The sequence below is a fragment of the Morone saxatilis genome, unplaced genomic scaffold (genome assembly GCF_004916995.1).
Source record: "Morone saxatilis isolate NCDOM2014 unplaced genomic scaffold, NCSU_SB_2.0 Contig22, whole genome shotgun sequence".
In the NCBI taxonomy this organism is placed as follows: Eukaryota; Metazoa; Chordata; class Actinopteri; family Moronidae; genus Morone; species Morone saxatilis.
The window spans coordinates 8966518-8983309 of record NW_023339785.1 but is presented as its reverse complement, the minus strand read 5'-3'; the positions used below and the strand labels follow the sequence as shown (position 1 = coordinate 8983309).

The window sequence follows — 16792 nt, the reverse complement described above, 5'->3', positions numbered from 1 at the left end:
CAGTGACAAACCGACAACAAAAGGACCTTACAAACGTTGGTTCATGTGCACTTTATTTTATTACAGTACAGTACTGCGGTCATGTAAAGCATTGCAAGTAGCTACAGTGGTACTAGAGTGATACTAGAGAATATATCATGACAAAAGTATTTTATAGAAATAACTTACAATACTCTTATTTACTGCATCGATGTCTTTCTACAGTAAAATGTTGCTCAACAAACAAAATGCAAAAATGGACAACAAAACATAAAAAATATATTAAAACATTCTTAATACTTTAGCGCGTAATAAAAATGTGATGAGCACAGTATTTTGTAAAAATGAAAAACAAAACAAAGACACAAAGTGCAAACATTAAGTCTTCATCCTCTTCAGTCTTTTCTGGCACACATAATATGTGTTAACATATGAACATTGTTTTCTATCATATAGCAATGTTAATGCGGAAACATCTCTCTTTATATTATTCACATTGCGGCGCAGCATTTTCTGATGTGTTGCTATTTTTGTATCATTTCTTAAAGTCTACCTGAAAAATATGTAATTAACTCAAGTTAACCCTTGTGCATTTTGTAAAACAGTTTTAGTTGAAAATCTTGTGTCAAAATGTTGTTTTTGCAATTTTAAGGGTACTTGAGCTAACATCATATTTTGCCAGAGGAACTACTTAAATGTTCAAAAAGCACATTAAATGCACTTCCAGAAAGTGTTTTCTCTAGCCTGTTTATTTTCTGCATGTGTGAAAGCAGTGGGTTCAAAGTTTAAATTGACAACAGCTGACTACCTTAAATTATTCTAGTAAGCATGGGTAAAACAATCATTTGCATCCGCTTTGATAGAAGCTTTTTCACATAGTGCTTTGTTCTGTTTTCTGTTCGTGCCAAATTGGGATAGTAACCAGCATGCATGTTTGGTAATATCGTGTCAACATCAACAGGGCAGTATTAGCAGTGAGAAGACCTGGATGGTTGTGAGATCAGATTTTTGGAGTATTTATTTGACTTCCTCTAGAACAATGATTCCCAATCTTAAATAACAACCCTGTGTTTTGCACCTCTCTTGTGGAAACAGTATTCTAGAGGATCATACATCACGTGCAATACACCATACACACACTAGCACTGTCCTCACTTGTGTCTAGTGCGCACTTGAAGCAGCGTGGGCGTCTGCTCCATGATCCGCAGCAGAAGATTATCAATATAGTCCTCCAAGTCTCGAACCTGTAACTTGACCTTTTTCAGCTCAGCCTCACATTTGTGCAGCTGCGCCTCCTGCTGCTCAGAGGCTGCCTGCTGCTTCTGCATGTCCATCTCCTGCTGCAGCAGCAGGGAGATCAGCTCCATGTTGGTCAGGTGCTGGTACTGGGCCGAGTGATCCACTGTCACCTCCTGCAAGAGAGAAGGAATAGGAACAGTACATGTGTAGGCCAAACAAACTTACTATATGTGTGTGTGAACCTACCACTGACTTGCCAAGAGTTAGATGAGAAGATTGATACCCATGTCAGATGTGTCCATTTAATATGAGGGTACAGACAGGCGACAGTTAGCTTAGCTTAGCATAAAGACTGGAAGTAGTGGGAAACCTAGCTCAATCGCAAGGTACACATTAGTTTTTGTACAGACTAAATTAACGAGATATAACATGTTAATACGTGAGCTTTAGAGGTGCTGATAGACAGATTTCTCCTTGTTCCCAGTCTTATTGCTAACCTAAGCTGACTGTGTCTTTGCTGTGGCTTCAAATTTAACTTACAAATGTGAGCGTGGTATCAATTTTCTCATCTAACTCTCGTCCAGAAAGGAATGAGCGTATTTCTCAAAAGGCAAATTATCCCTTTAACAGAGAAATTGTGATTCAAATGACCGGCCTACTATGATATTAAATGGCTGACATTAGTGCGTCGTGGGGTGTTCCAGTGGTAAAAAAATTATGCGAGTCAGTGGAAACAATGAAGTCATCAGAACAGTGAATTTATGAATACCAAGTGCACTGCTGGTGTTCATATATGCTCATGGAAGCATTAAATAGTCTATGGACCTAATGGCTTTTGTAATTTAGTATGACATGTTAATAACTTAATTATTCTGCTGTTTGCACACAGTGAGACTCACACAGTATTATGGGGAATTTTTGAAAAATGACTTTGATTTTTGGTCCGGTATGCCAATTGTTGACAATAAATGGTAATTGAAGTCTGCAATCTACAATTTAATATGGGAACACAATTCTTTTGGCTCAATCGTTGTCGGGTCAAAATATAATGTAAGCAGAAATCAAATCTGGTAGTTATTAAAATATAGGAATGTGTAACCTAAGAAACTAATAGGCATGGTACAAATGAGTTATCCTATTCACAAAACCAAGTAAGCCCGTCAGAATTCACCTCAACTATTACAAACACGTGTAATATATAAAACAGTTCATATTATTTAGTAGTTAACGGTAATAAAAACTAATTTTTAGGTTAGACTGATGGGGGCAGGTTCGTTTCTCCCTTAATTGTCCTTTAACAGCATCAGAATTAAGCCATATCACCTTATTGGTGACATCCAGGTACAGAAACAGTCCCAAGTGTTACAGAGGAAGACCAGAAATATAATTTTAGGATCTGAAAACTCTTATCTGGGCCAAAGAATTATGTCACACTTGAGAGGAGTAATGGGATCAGCATTTCTCTCCCCAGTGTTGAAAGTAACCTCAGTCTAACAGGGAGTTGGTAGGTAGCAGCTGCACACTTTCCTGCAGTGGTGGGGGAAGTATTCAGATCTTCTACTTAAGGAAAAGTACTAATAACATACTGTTAAAAACAAAAACAAAACCCTGTTAAGTAAAAGTCCTGCATTGAAAATGTACGTAAAGGTATGTACATATAATCAGGAAAATGTAAATTTATTAAATTAACTATTTTGTATGGGACTGTAACTAATGCTTTTTTTCATTATGGATTAATCTGCTAATTATTTTCTCCATCAATTGATTGATCGTTTGGTTTATAAAAATATTATATATATAGATATTACATATTATTAAAAAAATTGTGAGAAATGCTGTCACTGTCACCTTCACAATGATTGTTTTGATCATCAAAATAGTTACCAATCAATTATCTGTCAATCTACTCATCAGTTAATTGACTAATTCAGCTGTACTTGTATATGCAGTTTAATTTATACCAAAACATCATATTTTATAAGCTTTTTATATGTTTCGTATGCAATAATCTTAATTTGTAAAGTAACTAGTACAATTTTCCCTCTGAAATGTAGTGGAGTAGAAGCACAAAGTGGCATGAAAAAAGACTCAAGGGAAGTATAAGTACTTCATGGCAGTAATAATACTCAATCACAAGGTGTGAAAGGTGCATGTTAAACAACTTAAAACCAGAGTGTGGGTAATACCTGGGTACATAACTGCAGTGTAATGTTTTCAGTCACAAAAATCCTACAAATATGCTTATTTTAGCTGCATCAGTAATAGTACACAACCCACAACTGTATATGGAAGGTAATAAAGGGTTCATAAATGTGTGGGGTTGTGTTTTTGTTTCACATTGTTTTACATTCAGTACCTGACTCTTCTCAGGTTCTGCTGCAACCTGGTGGGCGGCGCGTCCAGGGTGGATGGTAGACTTAAGCTTCTCCAGAACCGATCGACCCTCCTTCTTTTCTGACTGGCTGGAGGTTAATGGCTTCACTGGATGAGGTCTGCGAAGTAAAGAGGTCAGCACCAGTATTTCAACCCAGGAATGCTCTAAGTTTACTATAAGTGCATAACGCTTTATTAATGTTTAATCTTGTGCAGTCAAATGATGGTAAGTTACTGTATTTCAGCTCATTCAGCAGTTATAACTGAACTTCCCACACACTCCCTGAAAAAGCTCAAAATATCAAAGCAGATCAGAAAATCTAACTCCTCACTCTGAACAAATAGTAAGCAATATAGATTTATAAATTTAAGTACCATCTACTGATCATTGAATATGAATACGTTCAGATATAAGTGAAGTTTAAACAAGAAATCTGATTAAATGCAAGTGTAGTGACTCGCTTGCTGCTGGAGGATGAAATCATCTTGAGGGGAACACAGGGTTGACTGTACCACAACAACAAGGGAAGCATGTGAATGTTTAGAGACAGAGAGTTAGAATCAAAACTAGAAATCAATTTAAAGCTACTTTGCTGGGTTTTCTGAGATAACACTACTTTTTTTTTCTTGTTGCTTTTATTCTTGATACAGTCTAAAATGAGACAATTAAATAGACTAACTAACTCTATGGTCCTTTGTTTCCAAGCGAACAAACGTATGAGAGCACACTTCTTTTCTAAATATTAAGTCTTCTCTGAATATCTTTCATTCTTTTTATCACTGAATCCTCTCCACCCTCAAGGGTGTGTCCTGACTGTTTCCTACTTATTAATGAGTGTACATCATATTGTCACTGTCAGGTGGAAACCTTGCATGTCCAAAAACTGTTACTTTTCAGGAACCCTGTGTTTTTTACAGTAATTGAACATTGCACTGTCAAAGTCAGTTTAAATATTTTTCATTGGTTAAATATTTGTAAAACTCACAGACAGATGTAAAGGGTGACCAATAGCATTGATATATGTAAAAGATTACAATGACAAAATATGTAAATACAAGGTTTCCGCCATTGAGCGACAATATGCACAGGTATCACCCTTTTATTCTAGTAATATATATAAAAAAGAAAGGAGGAATGAAAATTAGCTTTCACTTAGAACGTAGATATCAGACTATCTGGACGTAATGTATCAGGTGGCCAGAATAACAGCAAAACTAGCTAAATTTAGGCAGACCAAAGTGTAAGAAAAACAACAAAATTACAATAACCAACAAGGAACTGAATAATGAGATGAATAACATAAATGTGAAGCAAAGCCAAGAACAATGCAGCAGGAATCATCCAACCACTTTGGATGATGAAAAAGACAGAACTTAAAAAAGGCATAAATGCATTCAACATCAAACAAGCCAGGCCAACAGTAAACAAAACAACCAGAGCAATTAAATTAAATTAAAAAAATACTATGTTTTGTAGTGTGTGTGGAAATCTTGTCTGTTACTCCAATGTACTACAGCTTGTAAACACCTACACATGTCATATCCTAGAGTGAGGATTCTCACCTGCTCTCCTGATGGGGCAGGTTGCTAGCTGGCTGTGTCTCCTCAGGCAAAAGTGAGTGCCGTGCATCGACCAGGGGCTGGTCAGTGGTGGAGGTGGTAGAGGAGGAGGTGTAGGGGGCCACAACCAGAGTAGTGCTTCCTCCAGCACTGGGCCCCATGCTCGGGGGATGTATGGAGGGGCAACAGAAAGGGGTAGGGTGGAGCGTAGCCTGTGCATCAGCTGACAGGGAGAGTGCACAAGGGATGGAGGGAGAAGAGGGTTCAGGCTCCTGCAAAGATTGCCCAATCTTTGACTTTGAGGGGGTTCTCGTGTTTGGTGCTACTTTTGCATGGAGGTCTTCAAAACTGATGTCAGAGGTTTTTCCTGTTACGCAATTTTCTGAAAGAAGAGGCATTGAGTTGTCTTTTGCAGACATTTGTGATGCTGAATTAGACTCACTGTCATATGTTTGCTCTTTGTCTGTGCTATCTCCTTGCAAATCGGTCTGTTTATTAAATGCCAGTAATGTAGAAAGAGCTGATTTAGTGGGCTGGTATGACAATGGTCCTTCACTGACTCCGGAAATATTTTGAACGAGAGACAACAACTGCTCAAACTCTCTGTCTCCACTTTTGCTTTGGTTGTTTGGGCTGCCACTGCTGTTCTGTTGGGACACTCCTTTTGGTCTAAAACGTGCACTAACCACACCAGGAAATGAGTCCTTCTGATCAAGTGTGCCTATTTCAGCTTGTAGGTTTCCATTATCATCAAAGTCCTTTTGTGTCTTTTTAAAATCATCAACATTTTTTGGCATATCTTCTCTGGATTCAAGATCAAGTTGATTTTGAGACGACAATGCAAGAATCTCTCTGGGGTTACCACGCGGTGCTACGTTATTCAGTTCACATCGACAATCTTTGCAGTTGTCTTGGCAAACTGGAGAGACTTTGCACAGTTTGGCTGATGATGACGTTATTTCAAAGGAAGAGTTCATCTCAGGTATGTAGGTGTCCTTCAAAGTGAAGATATCCTGAGGTGTGGTCACTGTCTCTGAATGGTAAGCAGCTATCAGTGAATCTTCTGGCTGTTGAAAGGTGGCTCCAAAACTGTTGATGCCTTTGCGAGTATCAACTACCTCTGATTGCGAAGAGCCATCTGAATCAATAAAACTAAAATCTGAATTATTCACATTCATGTTCAGATCTCCTAAGGTTAGTGAAAAAGAAACATTATTGTTGATGCATGTCATTTCAGGTGGATCAGACTCTGTCTCCTCTACTGGACCGGTTGTAAAATCTAGTACCTCTGCGTCTGGCTTTGCGGGAGTCGTAGATGACAAGTTCAAAAGGTCTGCAACAGATATCTCACTATTGAGAACCATTTTAGGTCCTACGTTCAATGATGTGATCTTATTTCCAGAAGTTTCTTCAGCATTCACGGATAAATGATGACTGTTTGCTTTGGGTTGTTCATAGTTTCCTCTACATACACGTCCATACAAGTCTTGCTCAAACAACATCCCTCCCCAGCAGTCAGTTTCATCTTCCAAAGGTTCATATTTGAACTTTTTAAGCTTTTCTTCAGACACAAAACCTGGTGAAGTAATATTTGTGTATGGTTGTGAGTTAACGCTGAGGGAGTCAGAGGTCTCGCTGCTCGTGTGAGGGTCTGGAGATATACTGTTTCTTTTGCATTCTCCTTCTCTTCCACGTTGCAACGAGGCCACACCGGTCTGTGAGAGGAGGTAGGCTTCTTTATGGACAGCCAGTTCTTGACCTCTGTGCAGCCAGCCGTCTGAGTAAATTTCGTTCACTGAATTTCTTAAAAGTCTCCGCGGAGGCAAAGGTGGAGGCTCCTCTTCACATGTTTGCAGCTCTTGTGCCTGATTATTGGTGTTAACTGGAAGGTAACTACGTCTATGAGATGAAGGTGAACTGGTTCTCAGCTGTTTCTGAGGAAGACCGCCTATAGGTGAGTTGAGCCTGCTAGAGGCAAAGGCATCAAACGAGTCATCCCATTCTCCGGCACTTTCTGACATGGACCGAGGGGCGGAGTGGTTAGGGGAGTTAGGCGTGGCTGCTTTGGGTAGTAATGCAGGAAGAGATATCTGTCTTGCTACTGGCCTCGGGCGTTCCCGCTTTATGAAAGCCATATTTGTAGCATTACCGTCATGAGCAGGGCTGGCTGTGCAGGGCTGGGAGGGCAGAGTAGTGTAATGAAAGGGGGATGAGCCAGAAGAGGAGCAAGGCGCAAAAGGAGGGGACCTCCGTGACTCTTCAGCTACGAGATCCTCAAAAAAGGGGTTGCGTTGCATACGTGAGGGGAAAGGGTTGGACGGGGAGATGGGGGTTGAGGAGGGAGAGGGAGAGGGGGTGAAGGGATTGGTATGATTGTTGTTATCAGGTGAGATATGACCAGAGGGGGACGCAGAGGGAGAGGAGCACTGAGGGGGTACAGGGGAGCGAGGAGGGAGGGGAGGGGGTACATCTGAGCTGCTTTCTACCTTAGGAGAAACTTCCAGCCTGTAGAGGAAAATAGGGCACAATAGCTTAGCTTAGTTAATGATGTGCCAGGTTACCAAATGGGGAACATCTTTCTTACACAAACAGAGAAGACCACAACAGGGGGAAATTTCTGTTACCTTCAAAACTCAACTAACATCAGTAAATATAAAACTGGTCAAATGAAAGAGTTATGAAAACGGTAACACAAATGTAATCAAAAAAGCAAAGCACATTTGCAAAATAATCAAGCAAAAAAATAGTGCACTGTAGCCACCCAAGGCCATTCAAGATCTGCATTGGCAGCTATTCTACATGGAATGATTTTTGTACTTCCTTTTGTGAGAGCATTTTTCTAAACCACAGTGATGTTGCATCTTTGAGAGGGAAACATAGACACACATTGGTAAAGAAAATGGAAATGCTGGAATGCTATTTGTGGAAAATATAGCGTGAGGTAATGATACAGCATGGTCGTAAAATGGAGAAAAGTAAAATCAATTCCATTTTCAAATGAGCAGTGAGCAGGGCAAAGAATGAACTCAGGACACCCAACTGAATACAGGCCTCGCATATGCCTGTCGTTGTGTCTGGATACACTCATCAAACACTGTGGAGCCCAGAGGAAAGCCTATAAATTACCCCAACTCACCTTGGCTTGTTCTGGGAGTCACCGGAGCCAAACCAGCCTCTGAGCCTCCCCTCAGATACCGCACCAGCCTGGTTCAGGTCTGACTTAGATGGGAGGGACTCACTCCTCCCGCCAGAGAATAACGTCTTTCTTAACTTCCTCCCTTTCTCAGGTGAATCAGCAGTAGAGGACGCGCCTGGCTGCCCTGGTTGACCCCCTATCTGACCTTGTTGAATCGGAGGAGACGATGCCTGAGCTTCCTTTTCTTCCTCCTTTTCCTCTCTCTTCACCCTGTCAAAGGACCATCCTCGGCCTTCGGCGAAGGAACCTTTGTCTTCACTTTTCTTGGTGAGGTTCTGCAGGGAGCGAGAGAGCGGGGAGCACTTCTCCAGCAAGACCAGCTTGGACGGGTGGGCTCCTGAGCTCTTTGGAGTGGATGGCTCGGAGTCGTAGACATGGCTTCCATTAATACACAAGGAAGACTTGGACTGCGTCATGGTCTGACCCTTGAGAGACTCCACTGCAAGATTTGTTCGAGGGAAGGCTGTTGTGATCTTACTAGCTTCGTCACTGAAGGCTCGTTTGTGCGTGAGAACCTTTGTGGTGTGCTGGCTGGTCAGCACTGTTGGAAGGAAGGAAGAACTGGGTTATGAAAACAAAAATCTAATGTTTCTTCATTTGTCTTCATCTTTTTAGTTTAAACGTGGGTAAATCTGAGAAAAAATTCTGTTATAGAAGTAACAAGGCCACTTAGGGACAGTGTAACAAGCTCTAACCCCAACAGTGACATACAGTAGTATCCTATATTGAGGATAATATATTTGACTTCACCAACTAGTCGCTAACTTTGTCTGTCTTGCGTTTGGTGTTAGGCATGTAGTGTAAATTGTTTTACTAAAGCTTTTATTCTTGCTGAAAACAACTGCCTGAGTCAGGTTTACAGAAAGCGCCAAAACAGTTGTGGGCAGTAAAACCAAAACAACGAGCTGAAAGACGCAAAAATTCTGTAAAGCAGGGGGGAAAGCTTAGTCGTGTGATATTTATTATCATTCTAATGATATATTCTTATCATCTCATTATTTATGGGGCTTTTATTGCCTTTAATCAATAGTGACATCGAACCCTGGCCACTGGGGCGCGAATTGAGTCTTTGTACATCTGGTGGGCGCTCTACCAGGTGAGCTACCAGGGCGCCTCGACTTGTGTTATAATTCTCTGTAGACCAATAGCAACTCCTTTCACATTACATGTAATAATTTGAGCCATTGTTAGAAAAATATCAGTTTGTGCAGCTTTGAAAGCTGTATTCCAAAGTAGAGCACCACTGATATATTGCTGGCGCCGTTGTGAGCTGACAAGTAACAATAAATTGCAGTGGGCCTACAGTTCATTGTGTAGTTTGCTCAAACCTGAAGGGAGTGCAGTGCAGATTAGACAAACAGATACAATAACAGGGAAATGAAGAAGGAGCAGATATAACATTTTCTGGCACCAGCAGTTGGTTTCAGTTGAACATTCAGTTGCTAGTAGCGACCGACAGACACAGATCTATGGCAGTTCAACTGTCACTGTTACGTCCGCCATTTGTCAAAACTGTAACCGAACAAGAATTGTCTTTCATCTTCTCTCCAAATACCCTTGTTGGAGATTATCAGTAGTGTTTTAGCTGTTTTGTGACTGTAATTTGTTAATTTGGGTTTTTTTACAATCAGTTTAACTAAGCTAGTCCTTAGCTGTCTGAGGCTAATGTATTGCTAATATAACATTTGTGACTGTTAATTTACTGTTGGGCTAACTGTTATAATCTTTTTACTTTTGTGGACTCTACATCTTAACTAACTTACATTAATTGTTGTGTTCTTTCACTGGTGATAGACTACCATTATTTGAAATGTGTTTAGTTTTACTCTAGGCCTATGACCAAATTCTCTTTTTTTGTCAGACCTGAACGCAAAAGACTTACGGTTTATTTATAATTCTCTCATGATATTTGTGGAGGTTGTCCTATTTTTTTCCAGAGAGGTGACCCACCTCTGCTGTAAAACACTCAGAGAAACCATGATTCATTATCAGGTAACACCAACAGTCACCAGCCGTCATGTCATACACATAAAAACAATTGCAAACCTTACCTTTTTTTGCTAAATCTGTCTCTCCATAATGGGCGTCCACTCTCACTTTGCTAGTGTAGATAGGAGAGCTGGGGGGGTCTGACAGTAGGTCCAGACTGGGTGGAGGGCCGGGGTTATCACTGGTCATGGAAGACACACTACTCTCTGAAGCCAGCGATGAACATGACCTGGTGTCGGATGATTTGCGCAGCCTTCCTTTGAAGAAATCTTTCACCTTGCTCCTCTTCTCCTCGGCTATCTCCACATCTGGTGACTCCACCGCCCCTCCGCTCACCTCTCCAAACGGCTGCCCCAGGGTTCCTGACAGGGCAGCGTACCGGCCTGGCACAATGGCCGAGGAAGACTCCACATCCCCCCTCTTCCTCCCTGTGACCCGATCCTTGAGCTTGCCAAACGCAGAGCGAGGTTTGTCCTTCATGGTGAGGTCGAACATGCTGGCTGTCATGTTGTTGCGGGTGAACTGCACCGTTACCTGAAGTTCACCACGTTCCTTCTCCTTCCTCCCCGCCTTAGAGTTGAGCTTGAACCATCTGGAGCCACAAAAGATAAAAAGGGACAGTCAACATCCACACTGTGACTGTGTCTTATATCACTGCTTTAAATAAATACATTACTTTAGGATATCTGAAGTGTATTGCTGTCTGTATAAAGCACAAATCAATGGTTGTGTGTGTGTGTTATCTAACCATTTTCCGGAACAAAAAAAAACGAGCAACAACAAAAAACATTGATTTCCTTTTGGCAGTGCCTTCCACATATTACATAATCTGAAAATACTGCTCAGAGGATTGTACCCAAAAACTTTGACAACAATCCTCAAAGCAGGAAATCACAACCCAAATTCCTCGAGGTCCACCCACCGATGTGCATGGGCTGTGTAAGACATGGGAAAAACTGTATGAAGAGTCAACCAATTAAAAACCTCCCTCTGTTCCTGCCTCCCAAATCCTCAGAGTGGACCAGAGAGCGTGTTGCAGAGCCAAAACTAACAGCAGCAAAGAGAAGAGAGAGGGAGGAGAGCCTACAATTAAAGCCAGATGTGTTTTATTGCTTTACTCTATTCTGCTCTTCAGTGTTGATAGTGGAAATGTTACTGGTGAGTTATGTTGCATCACCTGTGGCACAGCTGAGGTCTTCAAATACTCTGAATATCATATAAAGTTAGTCATACAAAGATTCATCACAGAAAGAAGGTTGCGTAGTAAAGGATGTCAGTCTAGAGGGTCAGAATTGTGTCTTTATGCATTTAGGGTTCAAATGTTCTGTTTCATCCTGCTCAACAGTAAAAAGGTATGATATAATAAGAAAAAGAAGACATTTCCAACATAATTTGGGGTAAAAGGTCACAAATGTTGAGATGAATGGTTTTGTTTTACAGGAAAAAAAGACCAGTAATAGTCTTTTGATTGAATTAGTGCTGCTTTTCATTCTTAACAAGCGTAGATAGGCCGGCCAGAGTTCATTCTCCATGAAGACCATGATGACACAGAGTCATTTGATGAACTGGTTCATGACATACAGTATATCACTGCATGACCAAAACTTTTCATATTTCCACTTCAAATCTGAATTTTTCAAATCTATGTAATGGACAATCTGTCACTCCTCCTCACAACCTTGTTCTATTTTTATTTGTGCAATGATACCAAGTTCTGCAGGTCAAACACAGCTAGATAAAGTAACATTGTGGAGTCCCATTTCCTGATCACTGTTGTTTATTAATAATTTAGGTGCAAGAAGTACTGAAGAGGGATATAGCGCCCACCAGCCAATACATTAAAATCTATATTTTGCTCAATGCCAGCTAGAACTCATATACTATAAGAGGTATAGTAAGCATTTGAGGACACATTTAGTGCTGTATAATTGAAATGGAGGATGTGCATTGTGCATAAAGAGAGAGGCTTTCAGCCTAAAATCATCACTTATTCCCCATTGGATCTAATTTTCTTGATTGCAGTGCATTGTGGGAACTGCTGGCAAAGTAGCCTGGTAAAGGATATCAGTCTAGAGGGCCAGAATGTATCGAGGGTACAGGCTTTAGTAGTTGATGTGATTTCTCTGATGAACTTCCGATCTACTATCCTCTCAGTGACATCAGCTGTAGTGTGATGGATTGTGTAAACATGTGGATGATAATCAGTATGAGGAGACTGCCAGAGCAGGTGGGTGGAGACAATAATAGCCTACTGAATGACTTACATCATTTGAATGAAGAACTACATGAAAAGTGGCGAGTCATTCTGTAAAGTTGACTAAATAACCTCACCCTTTCAATGTAAGCACATTTACTCATTTAAGTTCTGTACTTTTTATGCTACTTTATCCTTATACTCCACTACATTATACAGTATATACACTACATTTTGGAAGCCAATACTTTTTATTCCACTACATTCCTTTGACATTAGGTAACTAATGTGATTACTAGTTACTTTGCAGGCACAGGTTATTAATACAAAATATAAATCAGCTAATAAATTAGGATTTATTATTATGGATCAAGCTGGCAGTATGGTTGAAGGCAATTATAATGCAGTGATATAATATATATATATATAGGCTACTATTCTGAAATGGGCCATTATGTTAATAATGAGAACTTTTTGGTACTTTAAGTGTCTTTTAAATAGGATTTTGGATGATGAAGACTTGCAACAGAGCATTTCCACTCTGAGGTAGGTGAGTTTATAAAAGGAGGTCTGAATACTTTATTCACCACTGTCTCTATCCTAGAGTGACACAAGAACATGCCACATCACTTGTAGGCTACATATGAGCAGTACAATGACAAACCACACGGCTTGTCGTGCAGGCTATCATCAAAATTCAAACACAACGTACTCATCTCGAGGACACATCCCGTCCTGAAATATCCTATCGAGAGGGATGACAGCTTGACCGAGAAACACGTCCAGTCCGATGAGCACCCGGTGCATGACGGTGAGGACCAGGTCCCCGCTCCCCGGGGGGTAGTTGCCCCGGCCACCGTCCTCCAGGATCCCCGGGAGCAGCTCGAAGCAGCACTCCTCGCTCCACTCGGGCACCTCCGCCTTCTCCACCAGCCCGGTGGTGTATTTCTCCTTCCCCACCTGGATGATGGTGTAGAGGTAGCGGCTGCCGTGCTTGCCCTTGGTTCGCAGTCCTCTTGCGCGGAGGACGGTGACATTCACATGAGTGGGCACCCATCGCTGATCATCGTCCAGATCTATCAGTGACATCATCTTGCACCGCTATACACACACAGTGGCTGCCTATGTGTCCCTTAATAATCGTAGTTTCACTTCTTATCAGCTGATTGGGAGATCATCCCCTTAGCGTTGAGTTTCCGTGCTGCGCAAAAACACCTCTGCAGAATATCTCCAAAGTCCCCCCCCCCGGAGCCTGTGAGGGTTTACCCGAGGTCAGTCTTCAGACAGCAGACCAGGCCTACATGTTCAACTTGAAGCTCTGCACGCCATTCCCCCCAAATTCAATCAATGCAAACCAAGTTATGCGAGCTGCGCACTGAAATCCCCCCAAAGTCCGCGCTCCGTACATTGTCGCATGACATCAGTTAGTTTACTGTCCGAAATCTGCTCATTGTGTTCACGGCCCGCCCTCCTCTCCACAGCAGCAGGCCCGCATACAGCGAGAGAGATGCCGCAGAATTAAAGAGAAACACCCAACCAAAGCTTTATCAGATACACCGACACACGCAGCCTGCAAACACTGGCTGCTGTCCACTCACACTGTGGACATGTGAGCAGAGGAGAGACGCTCAGGAGCTTGTCCTCGTATGAAACACTAGAAAATTCGGCCACTGGAGTTTCTGGGCGGAACCCTCCGTGAAAAGTGCATTTTTTTCCCCCAAAAATAAAAAAATAAAAACATGTGCAGCTCGTCCTGATTATTCTTTGAGAATTTCTGTTTCCAACAAAAACCTTTGGAACAATGTGTAACCACGTGCAGCAGGCTATTGGTGCAAAATGTCGAGATAACCTTAAAAAAAAAGGGGGTCGTTGCACAAATTAACTGCATTATGTAATTACATTTTTTTTAATTGAGCAATTATTTTTTATTTTAACCATTAATATACCATCAAGACTGATCTCTTCTTTCTAGTTTTTACTTTATTTTATGGACACATTTCCGTGTACTATCCTCGCTGTCGTGGACCTGCGCAAACACACAATTACAGTATAGTCCTTTTTTTATATACTGGACGGAGAACAGCTTTTACTGCTGGACTTCATCAGATTCACTGTCATTCTTGCAACTACAATGCCATCTGCTGGAGCTCAGTGACAAGTCAGTGAGAGGAATCAGGACAAAGAGAGCAACTACATACTGTCACACAGACATATTGAAGCCTCCCAGGTGGAGGTGCTGTAGTAACATCCTGTTATTTCTCTCTAACCTAATATAACATTACAAATCACCTGATTATTTCAAATGTCTGCTGACCTGATGCAGTCATAATACATACAGAGTCTTCCCAGGAAGACTTGACAGTGTGAACAGCACCAGGATCCTGAAACTGAATCAGCTAAATGGAAGTAGAGAAGGTAGAAGACATTGCAGGTGTGAATGCAATATGCAATACAATGAAAAGTTGACACTAAACTGCATTGCTAGCTTTAAAAATGAAAGATGTGGAATATTTTAAGGTTTCTTAAAAAGCTGACACTAAACTGAATTGCTGGCTTTAGTTTGTATGAATAATGGCTGTGAGCTGCTGCTGGCTTTAATTTCACACATTACTGCACTGTTTGTGCAGGAACCTTACAGAAATCTAACATCCAATTTCCTTCACTGGATTTGTGAACAAAAAATATACTTGGATTTTATTCAACTTTTGTTCTTTTTTATGAATACATTAAATGACAAAGGCTTTAATTCAGTAAAACAGGTGAAAGGAGCCCGTGGGACTGCTACACAACCAGTGTGGTGAGTTTCCACATCAGTCCCCCAGAAGTACATGTGGTTGGAAGCCTTAAGCTTTTTTCTCTGATACTTTAAGGGGTTCCTGCCCTCCCTGGTCGAGGTAAGTCTGTGAATATATCCTGGGCTGACATCCCTGTGAGTGCGTGTCCTTTAGAGACGTCTCACTGAAATAACCAGTGTGAATGTCCGAACATGTTGTGTACAGCCAGTGTACCTTGTAGTCAGTAGCCTACTGGTTGATTGAATGCATATGTGAGTGACTATGGCTGACAATAAAGAGAGGTTGGTGATGTTGTTCATGCTAAACATCTCCATTTTTACCATTGTTTGCACATAATTGAATGTAATACAGTATGTCAGAAATATTGATTATTGTTCATGGATCTGATCACACACCTGCAGACCACCAAACCTCCAGTCATGAATAGTTATTATCAGGTGTGAATGAAAACATTGATTGCAGTATTAATGTCATATTTACAATAATTAGCCTTGACATTAAGTTCAAGTATGTCAAAGAACAATTTAACACTGATTGCTATTTGTTATCCTAGATTTGATGCTATTTAATGACAAAAAACACTAAAAAAAGTCTAGAATAATGCAATTTTTGCACAACATTTATATAGATAGATAGATAGATAACTTCAAACATCCAGCTCCCAGTAAACCATAAGTGTAAGTTTTCAGCTTCGGTGCTTATTTTATTTATTATAAATAAAAAACAACAGAAGCTATTAGATTTGTAAAAATCCTACTGATGTTTCACAGTGTTGATAACAGCCACTTTGAGGGTAAAGGAGTAAATACAAATAAACGCTCACATTCAGAACAGCAACACAACGACAGAATCCAACTGTTTAAGGTTTCTGTGGCACTTTTCTACTTGGCTTTTTAAGAGAGAGACGTGGTATTTCAAGAACACCTCACACAATACTGTACTTTATATTACACATTTACACAGCACTGTTGACGTGGCGAACTGACCTAATAAATCTGGTACATTCAAACGTAGAAAACAGTGTGATGAAGTGAAGTTACTGAGTACCGAAAAAACAGTCAAAGAATAAAAATGATTCAATTCTGTTCAAAGACTCCTTACTGGGGCATGGCTTTAGCCACAGTGAGACACATAAAAGTGCAAATAAGAGCTTCAGAGAGAAAGAAGTGCTCGATTTTCTCCACTTGGGTCAGCAGCATTTTTTAGAAATGGATATTTTCTGTAATTTCTGTGATTAGCTACATAACTCAAAACACATAAAGCATTAACACTTTATGCCTTGGAGGTCTGGAATTAAGGCATTATCATGTGGCAACTGCCTTAAACAAAAAGACATAATGTTCATTCATCCAGAGTCAAAAAGTCTGTTATGTAAAATGCAACAAATTTATCTTGTAGTTGGATTTATACCAGACTTTTTGCATGAGGATGAATAAAATAAAATCTTATTGATTGTTTATCCCTTGT

The 16792-nt window shown here is 40.6% G+C and overlaps 1 protein-coding gene across 2 annotated transcripts; it reads right to left on the bottom strand.

Annotated features, from left to right (window-relative positions):
- Positions 1–53: 53 nt before the first annotated feature.
- Positions 54–14255, bottom strand: LOC118333840 (rab11 family-interacting protein 5). Of its 2 annotated transcripts, XM_035669637.1 has the most exons (6): positions 13243–14255; positions 10399–10928; positions 8288–8888; positions 5155–7656; positions 3575–3710; positions 54–1391 (listed from the first exon to the last, which is right to left on the bottom strand). In XM_035669637.1, exons 1-6 carry the CDS (start codon positions 13620–13622, stop codon positions 1131–1133), a joined length of 4410 nt encoding a protein of 1469 aa, XP_035525530.1. In that variant the 5' UTR covers positions 13623–14255; the 3' UTR covers positions 54–1130. The 2 variants fall into 2 exon arrangements, with proteins under 2 accessions (XP_035525530.1, XP_035525531.1); XM_035669638.1 differs by lacking the exon at positions 5155–7656.
- Between the last annotated feature and the right edge of the window lie 2537 nt (positions 14256–16792).

Excerpts from the sequence above, each read along its gene's own strand:
- LOC118333840 (XM_035669637.1), bottom strand. The coding sequence starts at position 13,622 with ATGATGTCACTGATAGATCTGGACGATGATCAGCGATGGGTGCCCACT. Across the intron at positions 7,657-8,287 it reads GACTCCCAGAACAAGCCAAG|GCTGGAAGTTTCTCCTAAGG; the intron begins GTGAGTTGGGGT and ends TTTCCTCTACAG. Across the intron at positions 1,392-3,574 it reads CAGAACCTGAGAAGAGTCAG|GAGGTGACAGTGGATCACTC; the intron begins GTACTGAATGTA and ends TCTCTCTTGCAG.